The sequence below is a fragment of the Mercurialis annua genome, linkage group LG6 (genome assembly GCF_937616625.2).
Source record: "Mercurialis annua linkage group LG6, ddMerAnnu1.2, whole genome shotgun sequence".
NCBI lineage: Eukaryota > Viridiplantae > Streptophyta > Magnoliopsida > Malpighiales > Euphorbiaceae > Mercurialis > Mercurialis annua.
The window spans coordinates 39,452,185-39,470,272 of record NC_065575.1 but is presented as its reverse complement, the minus strand read 5'-3'; the positions used below and the strand labels follow the sequence as shown (position 1 = coordinate 39,470,272).

Below are 18,088 nucleotides of genomic sequence, written 5' to 3'. Positions count from 1 at the left end.
CTTGTTATTTAAAAAAAAATTATAATTTTATTTTTAATTATAAGAAATTTATATTATACAACTCAATACATAGTCATTTATCTTTAAGATATTTATAATTTATATGTGTAATCTCTTTTATCTTCTATGTTTATAAAATCTAATTATAATATTTTTTATAATACAAATGATATAAATACAAACAATTAGATCAATTATAAAATAAATTTATAATATATTTCAACAGCGACAATTTATAGGATGTAAACAAAAATAATAATAAGAGATGTATTGACATTAAAATTAATTTGTTTTAGATTTGGTTGTTTGTTGGTTGCTTTTTATGACTTGTTGGTTGCTCTTTTATTTCTTTTCAGTTGCTTATAATTGGTTGATTTTTAATTGTTCGATGGTTGCTTTTTAATTGCTCGTCGGTTGCTCTTTATATGAGACATAATTTTGTCTTATTTTGTTCGTTGCTATTCATAACTAATATTAGAAATTCATTTGAATGATCAAATAATTATTGTAGCTTTTGTACACCTGATAAAGTATATCACAAATATATCTATAGCATCAAAATAATCTAATAGTTTCTTAGGTATTTTATCAAACATGTTCCATGCATTTTAAAAAATTAATTATATATATATATTTGAATCGCCAATTTTTTTTATTGCAATGATAACACCGCCAAAAAAAATTAAATTTTAAAAACAAAATTGTCAATGGTTATAATTTCTTTACACTATTATTTGTCATATTAAATTCTTATTTTCTAAATTTTAAAATAAATTTTTAGTTTGAAAAAGATAGTAGATAACTTGTAGTAAATAGAGCTTAAGGAGGAGAAAGTAAGATAACTTCAATGAAATTTAATCAATAAAAAGAATTTCAGGTCACTTTGAAGATGTATAGACATTGGTGTAAATCCATGCCATTGAATCACAGGAAATTTCATGTCGCCTTCTTTAATTTTGAACCATCCAATAAAAGCGTATAACTGGAAGAGAAACTTATAAAAAAGCGCCTTTTTGCCGCAACTTATATCAGAGCGTGTAAATGCAAACAGGCTTATGAAAAGAGACATTTGTGTAAGAAGCCCTTTATTATATGTTATTTTTTTGAGCCCATCTGGTTTCCAGGGCTTCGCTGTGACTAATCCATATACGACCCGCGTCGCGCACCTGACATGGTGGGTGAGTCTGTCAATAGGAATTTTCTGCATTCACAAGATTCGAACCCAAAACCTTACTTAAACGATGTCAAACTGCTTACCATTTGGACCAATCCACTTTAGTAAATCAATCATTTATATGTTATTTTAGTTCGGGCTGAAAAATTTTCTAGTTCCGCTACGGGATGCTCCAATATGTATGTTGCTTTAGCTGTACAAAATTGCACATGGCCATGACTTTGTAGCTGCAGAATCCATCCCCCCACATTTCCGTATCTGAACTTTTACAAAACTCTCTTTACTTTTCCTCTTCAAGCAAAGCTGGAAAATGGCTGTCACCCAATCTTCTTTCATTCTCTTTTCTTTTCATAAACGAAAGTTCTATTCTTTTTTATTCATTAAAGTCCTAATGAACCTCTCTGAGCTACATACACAACAGTTTTTATTTTATTTTATTATAAATATGAAAAATTCTCACTTAAATACATAAAGATCATTGTGTGTGTATATATATATATATGAATTCGAGAATGACATACATTCTCAAAAAGAACAAATAAATTAGATAAAATAATTTTGCATATCTTTTATTTTAACTATTTTATCAATATGATAACAAAAAAATAATTTAAACATTATGACATGTCAATTTTACAAATTAAGACAATTATATCTATACAGTAAACTACATGCATTTTGAGATTTATTTTTATAAATTTCTTATTCTATAAATGATTGGTTTAGTCATTCAAAAATATATCGTCTTTTCAATCTCATTTCATAATCCTCAATTTAAACTCATTTCTCAATTTGCAGTTTCAAGTGCAGTTATTTGTTCAAATTGGAATGGAAAAAAAATACAAATTTGTTTTTTATATTGCTATATCTTTTTTTCCAATTTGCATTTTTATTATAAATGAATTTCAAATATAAAGCAATATAAAGGGTATCTTTGTATATTTTTTCACTCCAATTTATATAAAAAAATTAAAACTGAAAAATTGAAAAATAGACTAAAATTGAGGATTTTAAAAGATGAGGCCACAAATAAAAAAAATAAAAAAAACAAAGTATTTTTGAATAATTAATCTTAAATGATTATTTTAAATAATAATTTTTTAATTTTAGTTTAGGAAGCAACGTGTGGATTTAAAATGAGAATTATTTACATGAAAACAGATTTAAATTAGGTTTATATATATTTGTCCCACTTCGCAAACTTGATGGACATGAATATTTAAATTATTAGGAATATTTTTGATAAAATAATTAAAATTATAGATATAAAAATTATTTTGCCAATAAATTAAACCTAATTGCTAAATGAAAATTCTATTTTCAACCACATTTAATTTGTTGTTCAAGATTTAATCATTATAATAGTTTCCTAGTATCTTTCAAATACTTAATAATTTAATGAAAATCGTTAACCAAGATACATAATGAAAATATACCATTAAGACACAACAATATTAAAGATTTTGCATATATTTTAAGAATACAAAAGAGAAAGATTACATGCATTTGACCTTGAAGAGGTATTAGTATTTCTCTAATTGTTAATTGAAATATTAAATTCATAAAATAATAGAGAAAACAAAAAGAATACTAAAAAATAAATCAGAACGAATTTCCAAATATGAACTCAAAGAAGACGGCGGCGGGTTGTGATAATAGAAAGGAAAGTAAGGTAGTATTGGGTTCGGCGGCGGAGGCGCTTGATAATTTCCGTAGTTTGGCGGCGGGTAAAATTCACCTGCACCGTTTGCAGGCGGAGGTGGCGGGTAAACATTAGTAGACTCTGATGGAGGTGGCGGGGAATAGTAATACGTATCTGGACTTTGTGATTCTGGGGACGGCGGGCAATCCGAGACAACAGCTGGCGACGGTGGAGGAGGCGGAGGAGGAATGTAAACTGGAGGCGGAGGAGAGGGCAAAGGTTGACATGGATTGTCACATGAGGAGCACATTGTGCATGATATTTGATCTTTGGAAATAGCCGTTGTTCTTGATGACGTTGTTAATGAAGTGAAATTGATTAGAAAAATCAAGAACGATGAAAATAAGAATATTTTCATTTTAAAACCTAACAGAGGATTTTTGATTGATCAAATAGTATTTGGTAATGGAGTGTGTGTAGGGAAGAAGAAAAATAAACCGTGAGTTTAGTAGACAAAAAAAAAGAAGAGTTTCTGTGTGTATAGACTATAGTATTTAGGAAAATACCACCGTCCAATTATTTATTTTATACGCGACCGTTATTAAAAGAAGGAAAAAAAATTCTTGACCTTGAAGTAATATGTGCTAGTTTCTATATTCAATATTTCAATGTATAGCCACTTGAATTTTTGTTTACTATTTAGTTATTACTTAATTTGTGGGGAAAGGAAACATACCAAATAAGTAATTGTAAACTAGACCAGTAATTACATAACATTGTATAGTTTTAATATAAAGTTTCAATTTTAATGATTTAAAATTTAAAATATCCATTTTTAATATTAAAATATTTTAAAAGACATCAATGAGTTATCATTTAAATGGTATAGGTGATGATCAACAAACTGCTAAGTTGTGATTTTGATTCTTTCACAAACGCTTTTCCTTTCCAATTATATAAAAAAATATTTGAAAAGATATTGAAATAACCCTGGTCACATGTCGGTTTCAAACCAGAATGAGCTCGACTAAAATTGCAGCCCGGACAAAATATGGCTTGAAACTGGTTTTGGTTTAAAAATTTGGAATTTTAAGAGACATATAAATAATATATGTCCCATGCACCAATCCATCCTTGCCGGATTTTTCTAAGAAAAATATTGCGATTTTGAGCAAATCTTGTGAAACCTTATGAAGAAATTAGGAAGAAACAGAGATACAAAAGTAGTGTTTGGACTGCATTGATAATGAACAGTTGAACACTAAGAATAATTTACGAGAGTTTTTTAAAAGATTAATTTCTATATAGAGTAGTAAACAAATCTAACCTTGAAAAAGGAAATTTGAACTATAAAGAGTTGAGTGAAGACCTTAGTATTAATAAAATTTTCCTAGGGTTTCCTATGGAGCGCACCTATGCCTAAATTAGGGTTTTCCTAGTCTAGGTCATTCTTTTCTTCCTTTAGTGGAATTTTTTCGTGTTTTCGATTCTTTTCTCAGTAGTAGAACGTAGCGTAGTGTTTGAGGTGAAGGTGTGGTGGGGTTAGGCAGTTGGTGAGTCGGGGTTTTTTTTCTGGAAGATGGAAAACGAGTTAGAGAATCTGTGGCGGAAATTCTCCTTGACTGAGGAGGAACAAGACGTTGTGGAACTGGGGGATCATGAGAGAGGGAGCGCCCATGCAGAGAAGTTCAAACGCTGTATCGTTGGAAGGCTGCTCCCTGGTAAACCTATTAATGTCAAAGCCCTCCATAGTGCTATGACAGGCGCATGGAAAATTAACGGAAGCTTTGATATATCTGATATTGGGAAGGGCGTTTTTGTTTGTGAATTCAAAAACCCTAGGGATAAAACAAAAGTGCTGCGTGAAGCTCCATGGCACTACGATAGAAAACTAATCATCTTGTCGGAGGTACAAGGGGCTGAGCAGTTATCAGACGTGAAGCTGGATTTTTCTCCTTTCTGGATTAGGTTATGTAACGTACCCTTGAATTGCAGAGATAAGGAGAGTGTTTGTAAGATTGGTGAACGAGCTGGAAAGGTTATGGAGATTCGAGAGGAGGATATTGCTGTATGGGGTAAACATATCCGAGTTCGAGTGCAAATAAATGTCAACCTCCCTCTGAAAAGAGGAACTTTCATTCGAAACAGCAAAGGGGAAAAGGTGTGGGTATATTTTCGTTTCGAAAGGCTACCTAATTTTTGCTACTGGTGTGGATTGTTGGGACATGTTCATGATGATTGTGAGTCACTTCCAGAATGTGTTGAGGAAATAAACTGGCCATACAGCCCGGCATTACGTGCCTCACCGTTTCGCCGAGTTGTAGGGGTTAGGGCTGCTGAAAGTAAGGGTGATGCTACTCCTTCTGAAAGTGGAAGTGGTGGGGATTATGCTACTGTACAAGCGCGGCGTAGAATATTGGTTGAAGATGAAGGGATCATTAACGCTCTGACCCGTGGAGTGTCCAATTTACCAGTGTCTAACAAAGATACTGTTACATCTAATCATGGGAAGGAACCGAATAAAGTGCAGACTCCTTTGAGTAGGCAGGTTGGGGAAGGGAGCGGAGGTGGTGTTCTGACTGAGAATTTAGTATTCTCGCCAGGAATCAGTGATGGTAAAGGCCAGGGCTCACAGATACCAGGTGCGAAGAAGAAGGGAGGAAGGAACTTGAAAACTGCTGCACGAGAAATTCATTTAGAGGGTAGTAAACAGCCCGATAAAACAAGTTCGCAAATCAGAACCTCAAAAAGGAAACCCCAATATCAGCTTCAGTTACGAGACGAGTTATCGGAGGATGTCGAGATGCAGGATATTTGCTCAAAGAGGTCGAAAGCCTCTAATGCTGAACTGGATCAGATTTCTTCTTTATTGGCGGAGACTGCGGGTCAGTCTCGCCAGACGCAATGAAAACATTCAGTTGGAACCTCCAAGGGTTGGGGAACCCTTGGACGGTTAGAGCTTTAAAGAAATATATTACTGATCAAAACCCCGATATTGTTTTTCTTATGGAGTCTCGTTTATGTTAGTATGAAGTTAATTTTTTTAAGTTTTCTTTTTCTAATTTTAATTACTTTGTGGTTGATGCTCGGGGTCGTAGTGGCGGTCTCATTTTGATGTGGAAAAAAGAGTATGGTGTTCGTATTTCAAGCTACTCAAAAAACCATATTGATTTTGAGTGTGAGCTGGCTGATAACACAGGGAAATGGCGAGGGACTGGTATTTATGGATGGCCGGATTCGGGAGCGAGGTATAAAACTTGGGAGCTATTACATAGGTTATGTGGAGAATCTCATCTCCCATGGCTTGTGTTTGGAGATTTCAATGAGATCCTCAGAAAGGAAGAAAAAGTGGGTGGCAGACTTAAGCCTTCTCATGCCATGGAAGCTTTTCGTCGTGTCCTTGATGACTGTGGCCTTATCGATTTGGGATGGTCGGGAAATAATTTTACTTGGGATAATGGTCGGGTTGGAGTGGATAACATAAAACAGCGTTTAGACCGTTTTCTTGCTACTTCGGAGTGGATTGCCTTGTTCCCTGATTACTCATCTCAACATTTAGTTCGAATTTCTTTAGATCACTGTCCCATTTGCCTTCATCTTACTGGTGTTGAAAGGTACGAGATTAAGAAAAGAGTATTCAGATTTGAAGCGATGTGGTTGTCTCACCCGGACTGTGAGGAGATTGTGAAGGGAGGGTGGAACTTGGCGCAGGGAGCTGATGTGGTTAACAAAATTTCGAATTGTGCTTCTAGTTTGGCTACATGGAATGAAGAGGCTTTTGGGAACATTTACAAGCAAAAACGAGCTCTCTCAAGGCAGTTAGAGAGTCTTCAAGACCTCCCAAATACTGGTCGTATAGCTGTTAGACGGAGGGCTGTCCATGACAAATTAAGTGAGGTGCTTAAAAAAGAAGAAATTATGTGGAGACAGAGGTCTGGGCAGTTTGGCTTGCTGAGGGGGACCGTAATACTAAGTTTTTTCATACAAAAGCTTCAAATAGAAGAAAACGAAATACTATTGCGAAGCTTCAAGATGAGGTTGGTCAATGGCAATCGAAAGCCGATGACATAGAACAAATAATTTGCAGGTATTATAAAGAGCTTTTTCGTACCACAGATCCTCCTATCTGCTCTCGGACTCTTGAGGCTATTGACAGTGTTATAAGCTCTGATGAGGTCGAAATGTTGTCAGCCCCTTTTGACGCTGATGAAGTGAAATACGCGCTGAAACAAATGCACCGAAATAAGGCCCCTGGACCCGATGGAATGTCAGCCATGTTTTTCATTAATTTCTGGCATGTTGTAGGGAAGGATGTCACTACTCTTGTTCTCAATTTTCTAGAAACAGGTATTATGCCGCCGCACCTGAATCACACACTAATCACTCTGATTCCGAAAACTCAAGTGCCTGAATCTATGAAGGATCTTAGACCCATTAGCCTGTGCAATGTTGTGTATAAGTTGATCTCTAAGGTTTTGGCTAATCGTTTGAAAAAAGTCCTCCCTAGCGTTATTCATGAATCTCAGAGTGCCTTTGTTCCAGGCAGGTTGATTACAGATAATGCTATTATTGCTTTCGAAATGTTTCACTCTATGAAGCATAGGATTAAAAGCAAAAGAGGTGTTGCGGCGCTCAAACTTGACATGAGTAAAGCGTATGACCGAGTCGAGTGGAGGTATATCCGACAGGTAATGCACAAAATGGGTTTTCCTGAGCACTTCATCACACTCATTATGTGTTGCATCTCGTCTGTTTCTTTTTCCTTTCTTATCAATGGCCAGGTGAAGGGTTTCATTAAACCATCGAGAGGCATCCGCCAGGGAGATCCTATCTCGCCTTATTTATTCCTCCTCTGTGCAGAAGGGTTGTCTGCCTTAATCCGGCGAGCAATTCAGCGAAATGTTATTCATGGGGCTAAAGTTAGTAAGGGAAGTCCTAGTGTATCTCATCTCCTATTTGCGGATGATTGCATCATTTTCACTCGTGCTACCACTCAAGAGTGCCGGGTCCTTAGCGATATTTTGAAAGTATATGAGATGGAGTCTGGGCAACAAGTGAATGTGGGCAAATCTGAAATCTCCTTTAGCTCGAGAGTTCCAGTTGAGAGAAGGAATGAAATAAAAGAGTTGCTTCGGGTCCAGGAGGTTGGGCATCTACCTAAATATCTCGGTTTGCCTACGGTGATTGGAAAGTCAAAAAAGCTCATTTTTGGGTCATTAAAGGAGCGGGCGTGGAAAAAGCTCAAAGGCTGGAAGGAGAAGATGTTATCCAGGGCCGGAAAGGAGGTGCTCATTAAAGCAGTAGCCCAAGCTATACCCAATTACATTATGAGCTGTTTTCTACTTCCGAAGACTTTTTGTGAGGAAATCCAAGGGATGGTTAGTCGGTTTTGGTGGGGAAACAGCGACAGTAAGAGCTCAGTTCATTGGATGAGCTGGGATAGGATGTGCATTCCTAAAGGTGACGGCGGTTTGGGTTTTCGCAATTTTCATTCCTTTAATATTGCGCTGCTAGCTAAGCAAACGTGGCGAATGATGACATCGCCGGACTCGTTATGTGCTCGAATCATAAAAGCAAAGTACCATCCTCGTTGCGATATTCTGAAAGCAAGCGCAAGTTATGCACCGAGCTACTTCTGGCGGAGTATTCAGGCTTCCTTTGCTTTGATTGAGTTTGGGAAGTGCTGGAGGGTTGGTCGTGGTGATAGTATTCAGATTTGGAAAGAAAAATGGATATGCGGGGACTCGATGGTGAAACCTTTGTTTTGTAAAAATCTGCCCTTGGATTGTACAGTGGATGTTCTTATTGACTCTGAGACACATAGCTGGAAAAGAGATGTTGTGGAAGCTTCTTTCTTACCTTTTGAAGCTGAAGCTATTTTTAAAATGACCCTTAGTCAGAGGATGCCGGCTGACAAACTGTTTTGGCATCACAGTAAAAATGGACACTATTCGGTGAAATCTGGATATCACGCCTACCAATCTATGGTGTTTCATGACCAGGAATGTGGAGTGTCCTCCTATACAAAATCTGATTTTTGGAAAGCTATATGGAAAGTTAAAGTCATGCCCAAGATCAAGCATTTCATATGGAGAGCTTTGAAGGATATTCTCCCTTGTTTTCAGGTCTTGAAGGATCGAGGTATTCATGTAGATGACATCTGCCCTAGATGTGGTGCGGAGGGAGAGTCTATCATTCATGTGTTGAAGGATTGTAGCTGGGCGAAGGGTGTATGGTTGAGTTCTCAGATTGGGTTGAGGGTTGATGAGATGCCTGTACCAAATTTTACATATTGGGTCGAGAGTCTGATGAAAAATCTATCGTCGAATAACTTTGCTATGGCTGTAGTGATCTTATGGCAATTATGGTCATCACGAAATATTTTGATTCATGAAGGCAGGGCAGACTCGCTGGAGGTGCTGTTAAACCGATGCAGGGATTGTTATGTCCAGCAGAACTCAATGAAAGTCAGCAGCAATGGGCAGGGTGAACGGCCAGGGTGGAAGCCTCCAAAGGCAGGTGTAGTAAAACTCAATACTGACTTAGCGGTGTGCACAGAAGATGGTACAACAGGTTTAGGGGTCATTATCCGTAATGAGAAGGGTGAGGTGATGGTATCTGCTGGTAGGAAAATGGCTAATGTTCGGTCTATAGCCATAGGAGAAAGCTTAGCAATTCTTTATGGTCTTCATATAGCACTGGTTTGTGAATTTCAGATGGTGGAAGTTGAAAGTGATGCCTTATCTGTTATCCAGGCTATTCAGAAGGGAAAAGCAGATCCTACTCATCAGGGTCTTGTTATAGACGATATCCTTGATTTTATTCCGAGCTTTACTAGTATAAGTTTTGTTTATATCCCACGGGTTAATAACAAAACAGCGCATTCTTTAGCTAAGTGGGCGTTATCTATCTCTGAGGATGTTGTGATTATGGAGGATGTTCCTAATCACATTCATGCTTGTATGCTCGAAGATGTTTCTTCGGTTTTTGAGATTTTAATATAATTCTCTCTTTGGCGATAAAAAAAAAACTATAAAGAGTTGTTTGTTTGTCTGACCATGATTTTTTTATTGAAATTTATATGCTAATTTTAGGGATCGGTATGGACCGGTTAACTGGTTCACGAGGGTAATTTGTAAACCGGTGCAAAATAGTATGATTTTTAAAATTAAAAACTTAAACCTAAAATTTTAAACGATTAACCATTAAATAGATTAACCATTTAAAACGATTTGTTTTTCGGTTTTGCGGTTTTTAACCATATAAGCATTATAAAAAATTTAATACAAAAAAGATAAAAGTTATAAATAAAATTTTAAAAATAGTCTAATAATTAAATTTTAACTTCCATTCAATTTAATTATTAAAATATAATCTTATGTATTCCTACTTTAATTAGGAAAATATTTTATTTAGAAAAATAAAGTTCTTTCAATATATATATATATATATATATATATATATATACTCCTAAAATAAAATAAAAAATCTAAATAAAATATTTTTAATATATTTTTGTGTTTAATTTTTTTTATGTGTAGATTATAAAATATATTTTATTTGAATCATTATAAATGTGTGTGTGTATATATAATTTATAAAAAAAATATATTATTTACAAACCGGTTTACCACGATTTTTAAAACTCCAAAACCTAAACCATTAACCATACAAATTAAAAATCAAAACCTAAATTTAAACTCTTGAACCGATTAACCACATTTTTCGATTTGATTTTGCGGTTTTGGTTCGATTAATCGGTTTGACCGGTTTTTTTTATACATACTTTATCTTTCATATTTGTAAAAACTTACTTTTTACATAGCCATTATCTTTCTTACAGTAAAATGCGTTCTTGAGCAATAAAACAAAAAAAAGTGTAATAGATCGCCAGTGCAATGTTCACCGTATATTGATTGGTTTATCATGAGGACGACGTGGTACGTATGACTACCATAAAGGCAGAGCTACGAAAGGTCTTATAATTTTTATCTGAAATTATATTAACCAATCGTACCGAAACCAATGTTAAAGTTTGGTTAACTGCACCGAAATTTTGAATAAATATTTAATGCGGTTTGATTTTTATTTTTTTCTTATAATATGATTTTAATTTTACTAAATCAAGCCGAACCAAACTGAACCACACACTCTTAAATATTAGTCTAGTTAAAAATGAATAGCGTTATTGTATTTTTAGTCTAAAAATTATATATTTTAATTGCGTATAAATCAGGAACCTTTTATGTTTAGGTTACCCAATAGGATTTGATTTAAGAGAAAAAAGGCCAATTGTATTAGGATTAGGAAGTAGGTTTTTGAGAGAAATTAGGATCTCCTGTTTGTATATAAATAGAGGACAAAAACACAATATTTTTGTCAGTAACATTATGAATTCCTATCCCAGAAACACAAATTCGACTTCGGATGAGCCATTGTTATTTCTGGATATGGATTGGATTTGGGAAAATGAGGGAGGCGCCTGTGAGTTAACCTATTTCGGTACTTTCAATTCAAACCAGGAATACGAGGACGACGACGACAGTTTTCACGAGGAGGATGACTGGGGGCTTCTCGCTTCTTCGGGTCCGTACGACGATGAAGATAAGGAGGCGGATGCTACTTGGAAGCGTGTTGATGAAGCAATGGAATCCAGGAGAAAGCACAAGAAATTGAAACAGAATGATAATAATAATCCGCCAACTGGTGAGCAATTTTCTGATCTGAAACAAAATTTGGCTTCAGTGAGTGAAACAGAATGGGGAAATATACCGGAGGCGGAGAGGGGCGGATCTCCTTGTTTGAATGAGAGACAGAAGAGGACGATCAAGAGCTGTGATCCTGGTGATGAAGACCTTCTCATAAGTGTAGCGTCACGGAAAAAACTCAACTATAAGGTGACTGCACTTTAATTATTTTTATCTTTTTGTGTGTGATTTTTATTGGAGTGCCTAATATTCACTTAATTGATATTTAGTTAGAAATATTTGGTGATTATCATTGGACGCGACTTTAGGGTTGAACTTGAAGATAAATTTTTTTAGATCCGAGCATCATTCTGTTTGGCTCGATTCCAAATTAATGATTTGGTACCGTTGGTTCCGTTCTTTATGAAATATCAATTATTTTTGAAATTTCCTCGGTCAGTTTGGTTCGGTTTTTATTTGAACTCATTTAATAAGCCAGTAACTTTTATTTCCAAAACAAAGAAAATTAGAATGTAAAGAAAAAACAAATGTTGACTTAAGTAATGAAGTAAATTTTATATTCTACATGTTGCCACTAGAATCTTTGTTGATTTAGTTATTACTTACTTTGTGGGGAACGCAAATATAAAAATTTGTTGTGAAGTAAACCATGAATAATAATGTATTTATAATTTTAATATAAATTTTTAACTTTAGCAATTAGTGTCAATTTTGTAATTTATTAAAATATTTTATAGACACTGACAACTTTGATCACATGTTGGTTTTAAAGATTGGATTTTCTCAAATTTATTTTAAATTTGAAAGGGCATGTTCATGATCTACATCGTTCATTACAAAATAAACGGTGTGTATTAATTTAATTAAAATTATATTTTTTTGATCAACACCGTTCATTTTGTAATGAACGGTATAAATCGTGAACATGACCCCCTCAATTTCATATAAACTTAAGAGAATCTCATTCCTGGTTTCAAACCTAAACAAGTTCGATTAAAACCAGCTCGAGATCAATCAAAAATGGAATCGGGCCAAAACTCGGTTAAATGAATAAATTATATTTACTATTTAGTCTTTTCAGCTATTTTTATATTTCAATTAAGTTAAATGACTAAATTTTTTAAATAATTTTGTTCTTAAATTTATATTTTTGATATGTTTGAATAAAAATTTATGTTATTGTGAGTATTTGTGAACTGAATTGTTCTTCCTTCGAAGAGCAGATCGAAGATGATGGCCGAAAAATAATTTTTGATAATGGCTGCGGCGATGAGTAGGTGGGTGGTAGGCCGAGAAAAGGTAGCTGTGGGTGGGTGGTAGTGGCCGAAAAAAGGTAGCGACAGTGGATGGCGGTTAGTGGTGAGTGGTTTGGTTTAATTTGATGGATGGGTGGGTGGTTGAAACTTAATTTGATCGGGTAGGTGGTTTATATTTGATTTGGTTGGATGAGTGACTTCCGGTTTGGTTAGATTGTGTCGGTTTAATTATTTTTAAAAGTATAGATTTTTGGATATTTTGATCATATTTAGGGTTTAGAGATTTAGCGAGCGCTGACATTAAATTTAAAGGGTTTAGTGATCGTTTTTTTGTTGTTGAGGAAATTAGACCAGCCACGACCAAATCCCTATTTAATCTCAGTAATACGAACACGCTTGCCCTCTTGCCAAAATACATCAGTCTTCTTCCTCCTTTCTTTTTTTACGATTTTTCTTAATTTTTTTACGCTCAAAATATTGAAAAATACAGAATCCTCATCACCGACAATAACAGAGGTATTTTGTATCCTAACGCTGCCGCTAAAACATCGATGGGTTGCGGATCTATGGGTTTGCTGGCGATGGCAGCGGCGCTGGATTGTCGATTTATGAGTTTGATGACGGCGGCAATGGGTTGTCGATTAATTGGTTTGACGGCGACGGCGATAGATTATCAATTGCTGGGCCGGCAATGGGTTGTCGATTGTTGGATTTTCTGACGGAGGTGCTGACAGCGGTGGGATTTCTGGTAACAAGAGCAGCGACAACCACAATAATGGGGCTGGATTCGGCTGAGATTATGATTAATGCGAGCTGGAACAGATTTGTGAATTAAAAATGTGAGTTGTACCAAAACTTTGTCTACATTTCAATTTGAAATCCCAAATGTTTTTCATATTAAAGAGGTACCAAACTTTTGCCTATATTTTCAATTTGGTTTCAAATTTTGCTATTAAAGTACTGGACAAAAACACTTTTTGGTTTATCATATACTTAATTTTTTACATTATTTTGTATTTATGAATTTTAGGAGTCTGGTTTATTTTTTAGTAAAACGTTAGTAAACTGTTAGTAAACTGTTAGTAAACGGTTAGTAAACGGTTAGTAAATTAACTTATCCTTTAGTAAACGGTTAGTAAACTGTTAGTGAAAACAAATATTTAGTAAACCGTTAGTAAACTGTTAGACACTGAAATCGTATTATTGCAAATAAAAAAAGTATTTTTATAAAAAAAATTGGTCAAACTGTAAATTTCAACTATTTTTTGTCAAAAGGTATTTTTGAGAATAAGTATGTGTTTGATAGGTATTTGTCTAAAAATTCCTTTTTTTAAAGATTTAGTGATAAAAAGTTTTAAATTATTGTTTACACCGGCCCAAAAAGAGCTCACATAATTCGGGTTTTTGAACCCAAAAACCTTTTATCTACTCTTTTAATTATTATTTATTAAGTAGTAATTATCTTATTTATTAGGTAGTCATTATTTTTTTTCAGCTCGGTATTTGTCTGAGTAAGAGATTGTATCTCATTATAGTAGGTTTTCTATTTTAAGATTTGTCTCCTATTAATAGTTAGTTTTAGGTTTTGTATTTTCTACAACTCAAATCAATCAACGAATACAACTTCAAAATCCTGCGCTTTTCTATCCTCAACCCCCACGATTGGTTAAATTAGAAGGGGAAAAGGTGCAAAAATGACCCTCATGTATACCTCATGTATCTTATTGGCACTTCATGTATTTCGGATCTCAAATATGACCCTAACGTTGCGAAAAAGTATCAAAAAAACACAAAACATGGACGACGTTAAACATAAATGTGTACGGCCTTAAACGGAAATGTTAACGGAAGGGTCATTTTTGACACTTTTTCAAGACGTTAGGGTCCTTTTTGAGATCCGAAATACATTAGGTGCCAACATGAGACACGGACTATACATTAGGGTCATTTTTGCACCTTTTCCCAATTAGAAGTAGTAATAGTTTGAATATTAATCACGCATGGATTTTTTAACCTCCAGATTAGTATTTTAGTTTAGTTTAATCAAACTCTGTTAAACTTTTCGAACCGAACAAGTTAAAGTATTGATCTGTACAAAATTTGGCTTCAGTGAGTGAAAAATATACCAAAGAGGGGCGGATCTCCTTGTTTGAATGAGAGACAGAAGAGGAAGATCAAGAGCTGTGATCCTAGTGATGACGACCTTCTCATAAGTGTAGCATCACGGAAAAAACTCAACGACGTTGCACTTTGAGTTTACTGTGATTTCAAATAATTTAGGGGTTATGTGTTTGTTTGTATCTGCTAGTATTTAATTTGGGTGAGCTTCATCATCGCTTCTTGTAAATTCATAAGAGCAAAAACGACTCATTTAATTTTAAAGATATATTTTCTTAATTTTAGAAACTAATACAGTAATACTCTCTATAGTATTATTCATCATTAATTATGTTCAACTTGTTAACCTGTTCTTTTTGGATTAGAATTCCTTTACGGTCTATACCGTTCATTGTAAAATGAACGGTATAAATTAATTTGATTAAAATTATATTTTTTTAATGAATGAAATAGATAGTGAACATCAACCCCATAAGTTTTTGAACTTGAGAGAATCTCAATCAGTTCTTTTTAATGTTTCTTTTATTGAACTTAGAAATTTTAATATTTCTTTTAAAAAAATTATTTTAATTATTTTAAAAAAACTGGCCACTTCCATATAATTTGGAATCATAGATTGGATGAATTGCCGGTTCACAAGCCGTATTCTCAAAAAGGAAATAAAAAGTTAAGAAGTTACATAAATGTTAAGTCATACCGGCTTGGATCGAGCTTTTACGAACCTACATAAATGTTAAGTTAGACAATTATTTGTTTATTTTTTCGGAGACATAATCTAATTTAAGTTAGTTGGTAGTAATATTTAATCCGTTTAAACTAACTTTGATAAGACTAAAAACATCTCAAGAGTGCATTTGAACAGCCTAACAATTCGAACTAGGCCTCACTATCCAAATTATGAAAGTCAAAATACAGTATTTATAGACAGCATACATGCAAATACGACCAGTTGCAGGCTTCATTTTCATCAAGAACATCTACGCAACTCTGCTAACTCACAATTCTCTCTAATGCTCAAGCTTTGGATAAATAAAAAATGATAAATGAAAAAACAGCCATTTGAAATTTGAAATTAACAAAGTTAAAGGCACAAGAACTCATTGGTTGATTATAATTGGGAAAATAAGGATTTGGATTGTTGCCATAACCTGGACCAGGAGGCGCATAAAACTGACCGCTAGCTGGGGGCCCTTGCCCATACGGTACAATAGGTGCATGTGGAATTGGATCTAATAAAGGAGGCGGCGGAGCATATTGAGCAACAGGAATTTCGCATGCAGGGCATTCTCCCGCTGGAGGCGGTGGCGAGCTATCAGGAAGAGATGGAAGAGGAGGTGGTGGTGGTGGAGGACATTCAGGGATTGGTGGTGGTGGTGGTGGTGATGGAGTTAAGGGTTGGGGTTGGCACGTTAAACATTCAGTTTGGTCCTTCAAGACTACAGATGTGATGGTTGAAGTGGTTAATGGAAACACAATTGGTAAGAGATAAGCTAGCAGAAACTTCATGGCAATAGCCATCTCTTGGTATGGAATGATGCGGATGACTTGGAAATGAAGATAGCAAGCACCAAAATGCAGGCCTCAGTGTGCATTGGTGACCGCATTATATTTTATACTATTATCACAATAGATAAATAAAATTATGGGTTTTTTGTGTTCTTTCAAGAATGAATGAATGAGATGAATTTCAGATCGATTAGCCATCAACATCTTGTCCATCATTTTTACAGAAAATAAAAATTACAAACTAATATTCACCCATTCGTAAGTATCAAACTAATTTCACAATTTTACCATCGAGAGAGCCAAATCCATTACATAAAGTTTCAAAACCATTCTCCCCGAAGAGTTCGGAGAACCCGGCCATGTGGAGAATCAGGATCACCACGCATAGCATTTTCTCTCCATATCCTACTAGCTCTAAGGAGTGCCTCTTCAGCCGTATCAAGCTGCTCCGGTAGCCACCCAACTACCTCTCTGCCCATTCCAGAATCTCCAGCGCCGCCATCAGTTGCTCTTGTTATAGGCTTCCTAGTATCTGCAATCTCGATCTCCGACAACGGAGAGGCTTTATGATGCTTATAATACTCTTTTTCATCGTCTTCCTGCTCGTTCTCTTTCGGCCAGGGCGTTCCGTCAAGCCCTGCGCAGCTAGTTTCTTCTAATATTAAACTCGAGGTTGAGTTTTCGCGCTTTTGTTGAATTTGAGGTTCGAAAAGATTATTTACTCCAGTACTTTCAAGTCTATAAGATGAAGAATACGGCGGTTTGGGTGGTGTTAGTGGCTCCGATCCTTTAGTACTTGAAACTCTTCTGAAATCTGCTTCTGTTTCAGAATTTGATTCTGTTTTTCTAGTTGCTGTTTCAGGCTCGTACTTTTCTTTCATTTCCTGCAAAATCAAACAAGAACGGGAATTTAAAACTTAATTTCAAAGCAGTAAGATCAAGAAATTGATCAAGAACGTGAAGAAGGTTTTAAATACTTCAGGTTTTCCAGTAGGAACTGCAGGTTGAACTTCACGGTCTCGTTCCTCGGAGAAAACAGCCGGATCAGCCGGCCGGCCTGAAGAAACCGCAGCGAAACGACGTCGTGAGTTAGCTTGGTTCTGACGGGCTAAAGAGAGAGCCCTGTAAAATCTGGTTGCGGTGGCAGCTAATCTTGATTGTTCCATTTTTCTCAGCTTTGAAGTTCTTGTGTCTGAATCCTGAAGTTAGGTTAATATTTTAGATTATGAAAACATATAAAGAAAATCAGAAATGATCAGAATTGGTACGGATGAATCGGTGTAGAAGACAATGGAAGAATTATCGGAGATTCTAGAGAAGAGAAGATGTTTCACGAGGACACTTGTCGGAAGAAAATCGACGTGGCAGCAGCATCTTCTGATTCGTTATACACTACGTGTCGTTTTATTCTAGCTCTTTCTAGCACTATTCGTGTCGTTTGATTATAGTCAAATTACTAATTATTTATCAATTCTGACCTACACATTTTAAATCACTTTCACTAGACATTCTCAGAATCTAATTACAATTAAACATCAATCAATTCACACAATCTATACAACGTTGATGACTTTAATTGAAAAATTATACTTCTGCTCCTCTGATTATCTTACTAACTCTATATTTCTTGTACCTCTGTAAAATTAATATGTTCTTGAATCAAAGCTAAATTCACAGGTTTATC

General features: G+C 35.1%; 4 protein-coding genes across 5 annotated transcripts; 2 read left to right on the top strand and 2 right to left on the bottom strand.

Moving 5' to 3' along the window:
- Positions 1 to 2,684: 2,684 nt before the first annotated feature.
- Positions 2,685 to 3,308, bottom strand: LOC126654011 (leucine-rich repeat extensin-like protein 3). Its single transcript, XM_050348041.1, has one exon. It carries the CDS (start codon positions 3,232 to 3,234, stop codon positions 2,734 to 2,736), a length of 501 nt encoding a protein of 166 aa, XP_050203998.1. The 5' UTR covers positions 3,235 to 3,308; the 3' UTR covers positions 2,685 to 2,733.
- A 2,412-nt stretch (positions 3,309 to 5,720) lies between these two features.
- LOC126687864 (uncharacterized) lies at positions 5,721 to 9,820 on the top strand. The gene is made up of 3 exons (XM_050382418.1): positions 5,721 to 5,768; positions 5,865 to 6,748; positions 6,817 to 9,820. Exons 1-3 carry the CDS (start codon positions 5,721 to 5,723, stop codon positions 9,818 to 9,820), a joined length of 3,936 nt encoding a protein of 1,311 aa, XP_050238375.1.
- A 1,252-nt stretch (positions 9,821 to 11,072) lies between these two features.
- LOC126686326 (protein STABILIZED1-like) lies at positions 11,073 to 13,738 on the top strand. 2 transcript variants are annotated; one of them, XM_050380365.2, is made up of 2 exons: positions 11,073 to 11,713; positions 13,271 to 13,738. In XM_050380365.2, the coding sequence occupies exons 1-2, from the start codon at positions 11,207 to 11,209 to the stop codon at positions 13,289 to 13,291; spliced, it is 528 nt and encodes a 175-aa protein (XP_050236322.1). In that variant the 5' UTR covers positions 11,073 to 11,206; the 3' UTR covers positions 13,292 to 13,738. The 2 variants fall into 2 exon arrangements, with proteins under 2 accessions (XP_050236322.1, XP_050236319.1); XM_050380362.2 differs by lacking the exon at positions 13,271 to 13,738 and adding an exon at positions 12,748 to 13,264.
- Positions 13,739 to 15,751: 2,013 nt separating this feature from the next.
- On the bottom strand, positions 15,752 to 18,019 carry LOC126653651 (uncharacterized). Its single transcript, XM_050347587.2, has 2 exons — positions 17,382 to 18,019; positions 15,752 to 17,288 (listed from the first exon to the last, which is right to left on the bottom strand). The coding sequence occupies exons 1-2, from the start codon at positions 17,568 to 17,570 to the stop codon at positions 16,725 to 16,727; spliced, it is 753 nt and encodes a 250-aa protein (XP_050203544.1). The 5' UTR covers positions 17,571 to 18,019; the 3' UTR covers positions 15,752 to 16,724.
- Positions 18,020 to 18,088: the final 69 nt, after the last annotated feature.

Excerpts from the sequence above, each read along its gene's own strand:
- LOC126686326 (XM_050380362.2), top strand. The coding sequence starts at position 11,207 with ATGAATTCCTATCCCAGAAACACAAATTCGACTTCGGATGAGCCATTG. Across the intron at positions 11,714-12,747 it reads GGAAAAAACTCAACTATAAG|ATCGAAGATGATGGCCGAAA; the intron begins GTGACTGCACTT and ends TTCGAAGAGCAG.
- LOC126654011 (XM_050348041.1), bottom strand. The coding sequence starts at position 3,234 with ATGAAAATATTCTTATTTTCATCGTTCTTGATTTTTCTAATCAATTTC.
- LOC126687864 (XM_050382418.1), top strand. The coding sequence starts at position 5,721 with ATGAAAACATTCAGTTGGAACCTCCAAGGGTTGGGGAACCCTTGGACG. Across the intron at positions 5,769-5,864 it reads GGTTGGGGAACCCTTGGACG|TTTTCTTTTTCTAATTTTAA; the intron begins GTTAGAGCTTTA and ends AATTTTTTTAAG. Across the intron at positions 6,749-6,816 it reads GAAATTATGTGGAGACAGAG|AAGAAAACGAAATACTATTG; the intron begins GTCTGGGCAGTT and ends AGCTTCAAATAG.
- LOC126653651 (XM_050347587.2), bottom strand. The coding sequence starts at position 17,570 with ATGGAACAATCAAGATTAGCTGCCACCGCAACCAGATTTTACAGGGCT. Across the intron at positions 17,289-17,381 it reads TTCCTACTGGAAAACCTGAA|GAAATGAAAGAAAAGTACGA; the intron begins GTATTTAAAACC and ends TTGATTTTGCAG.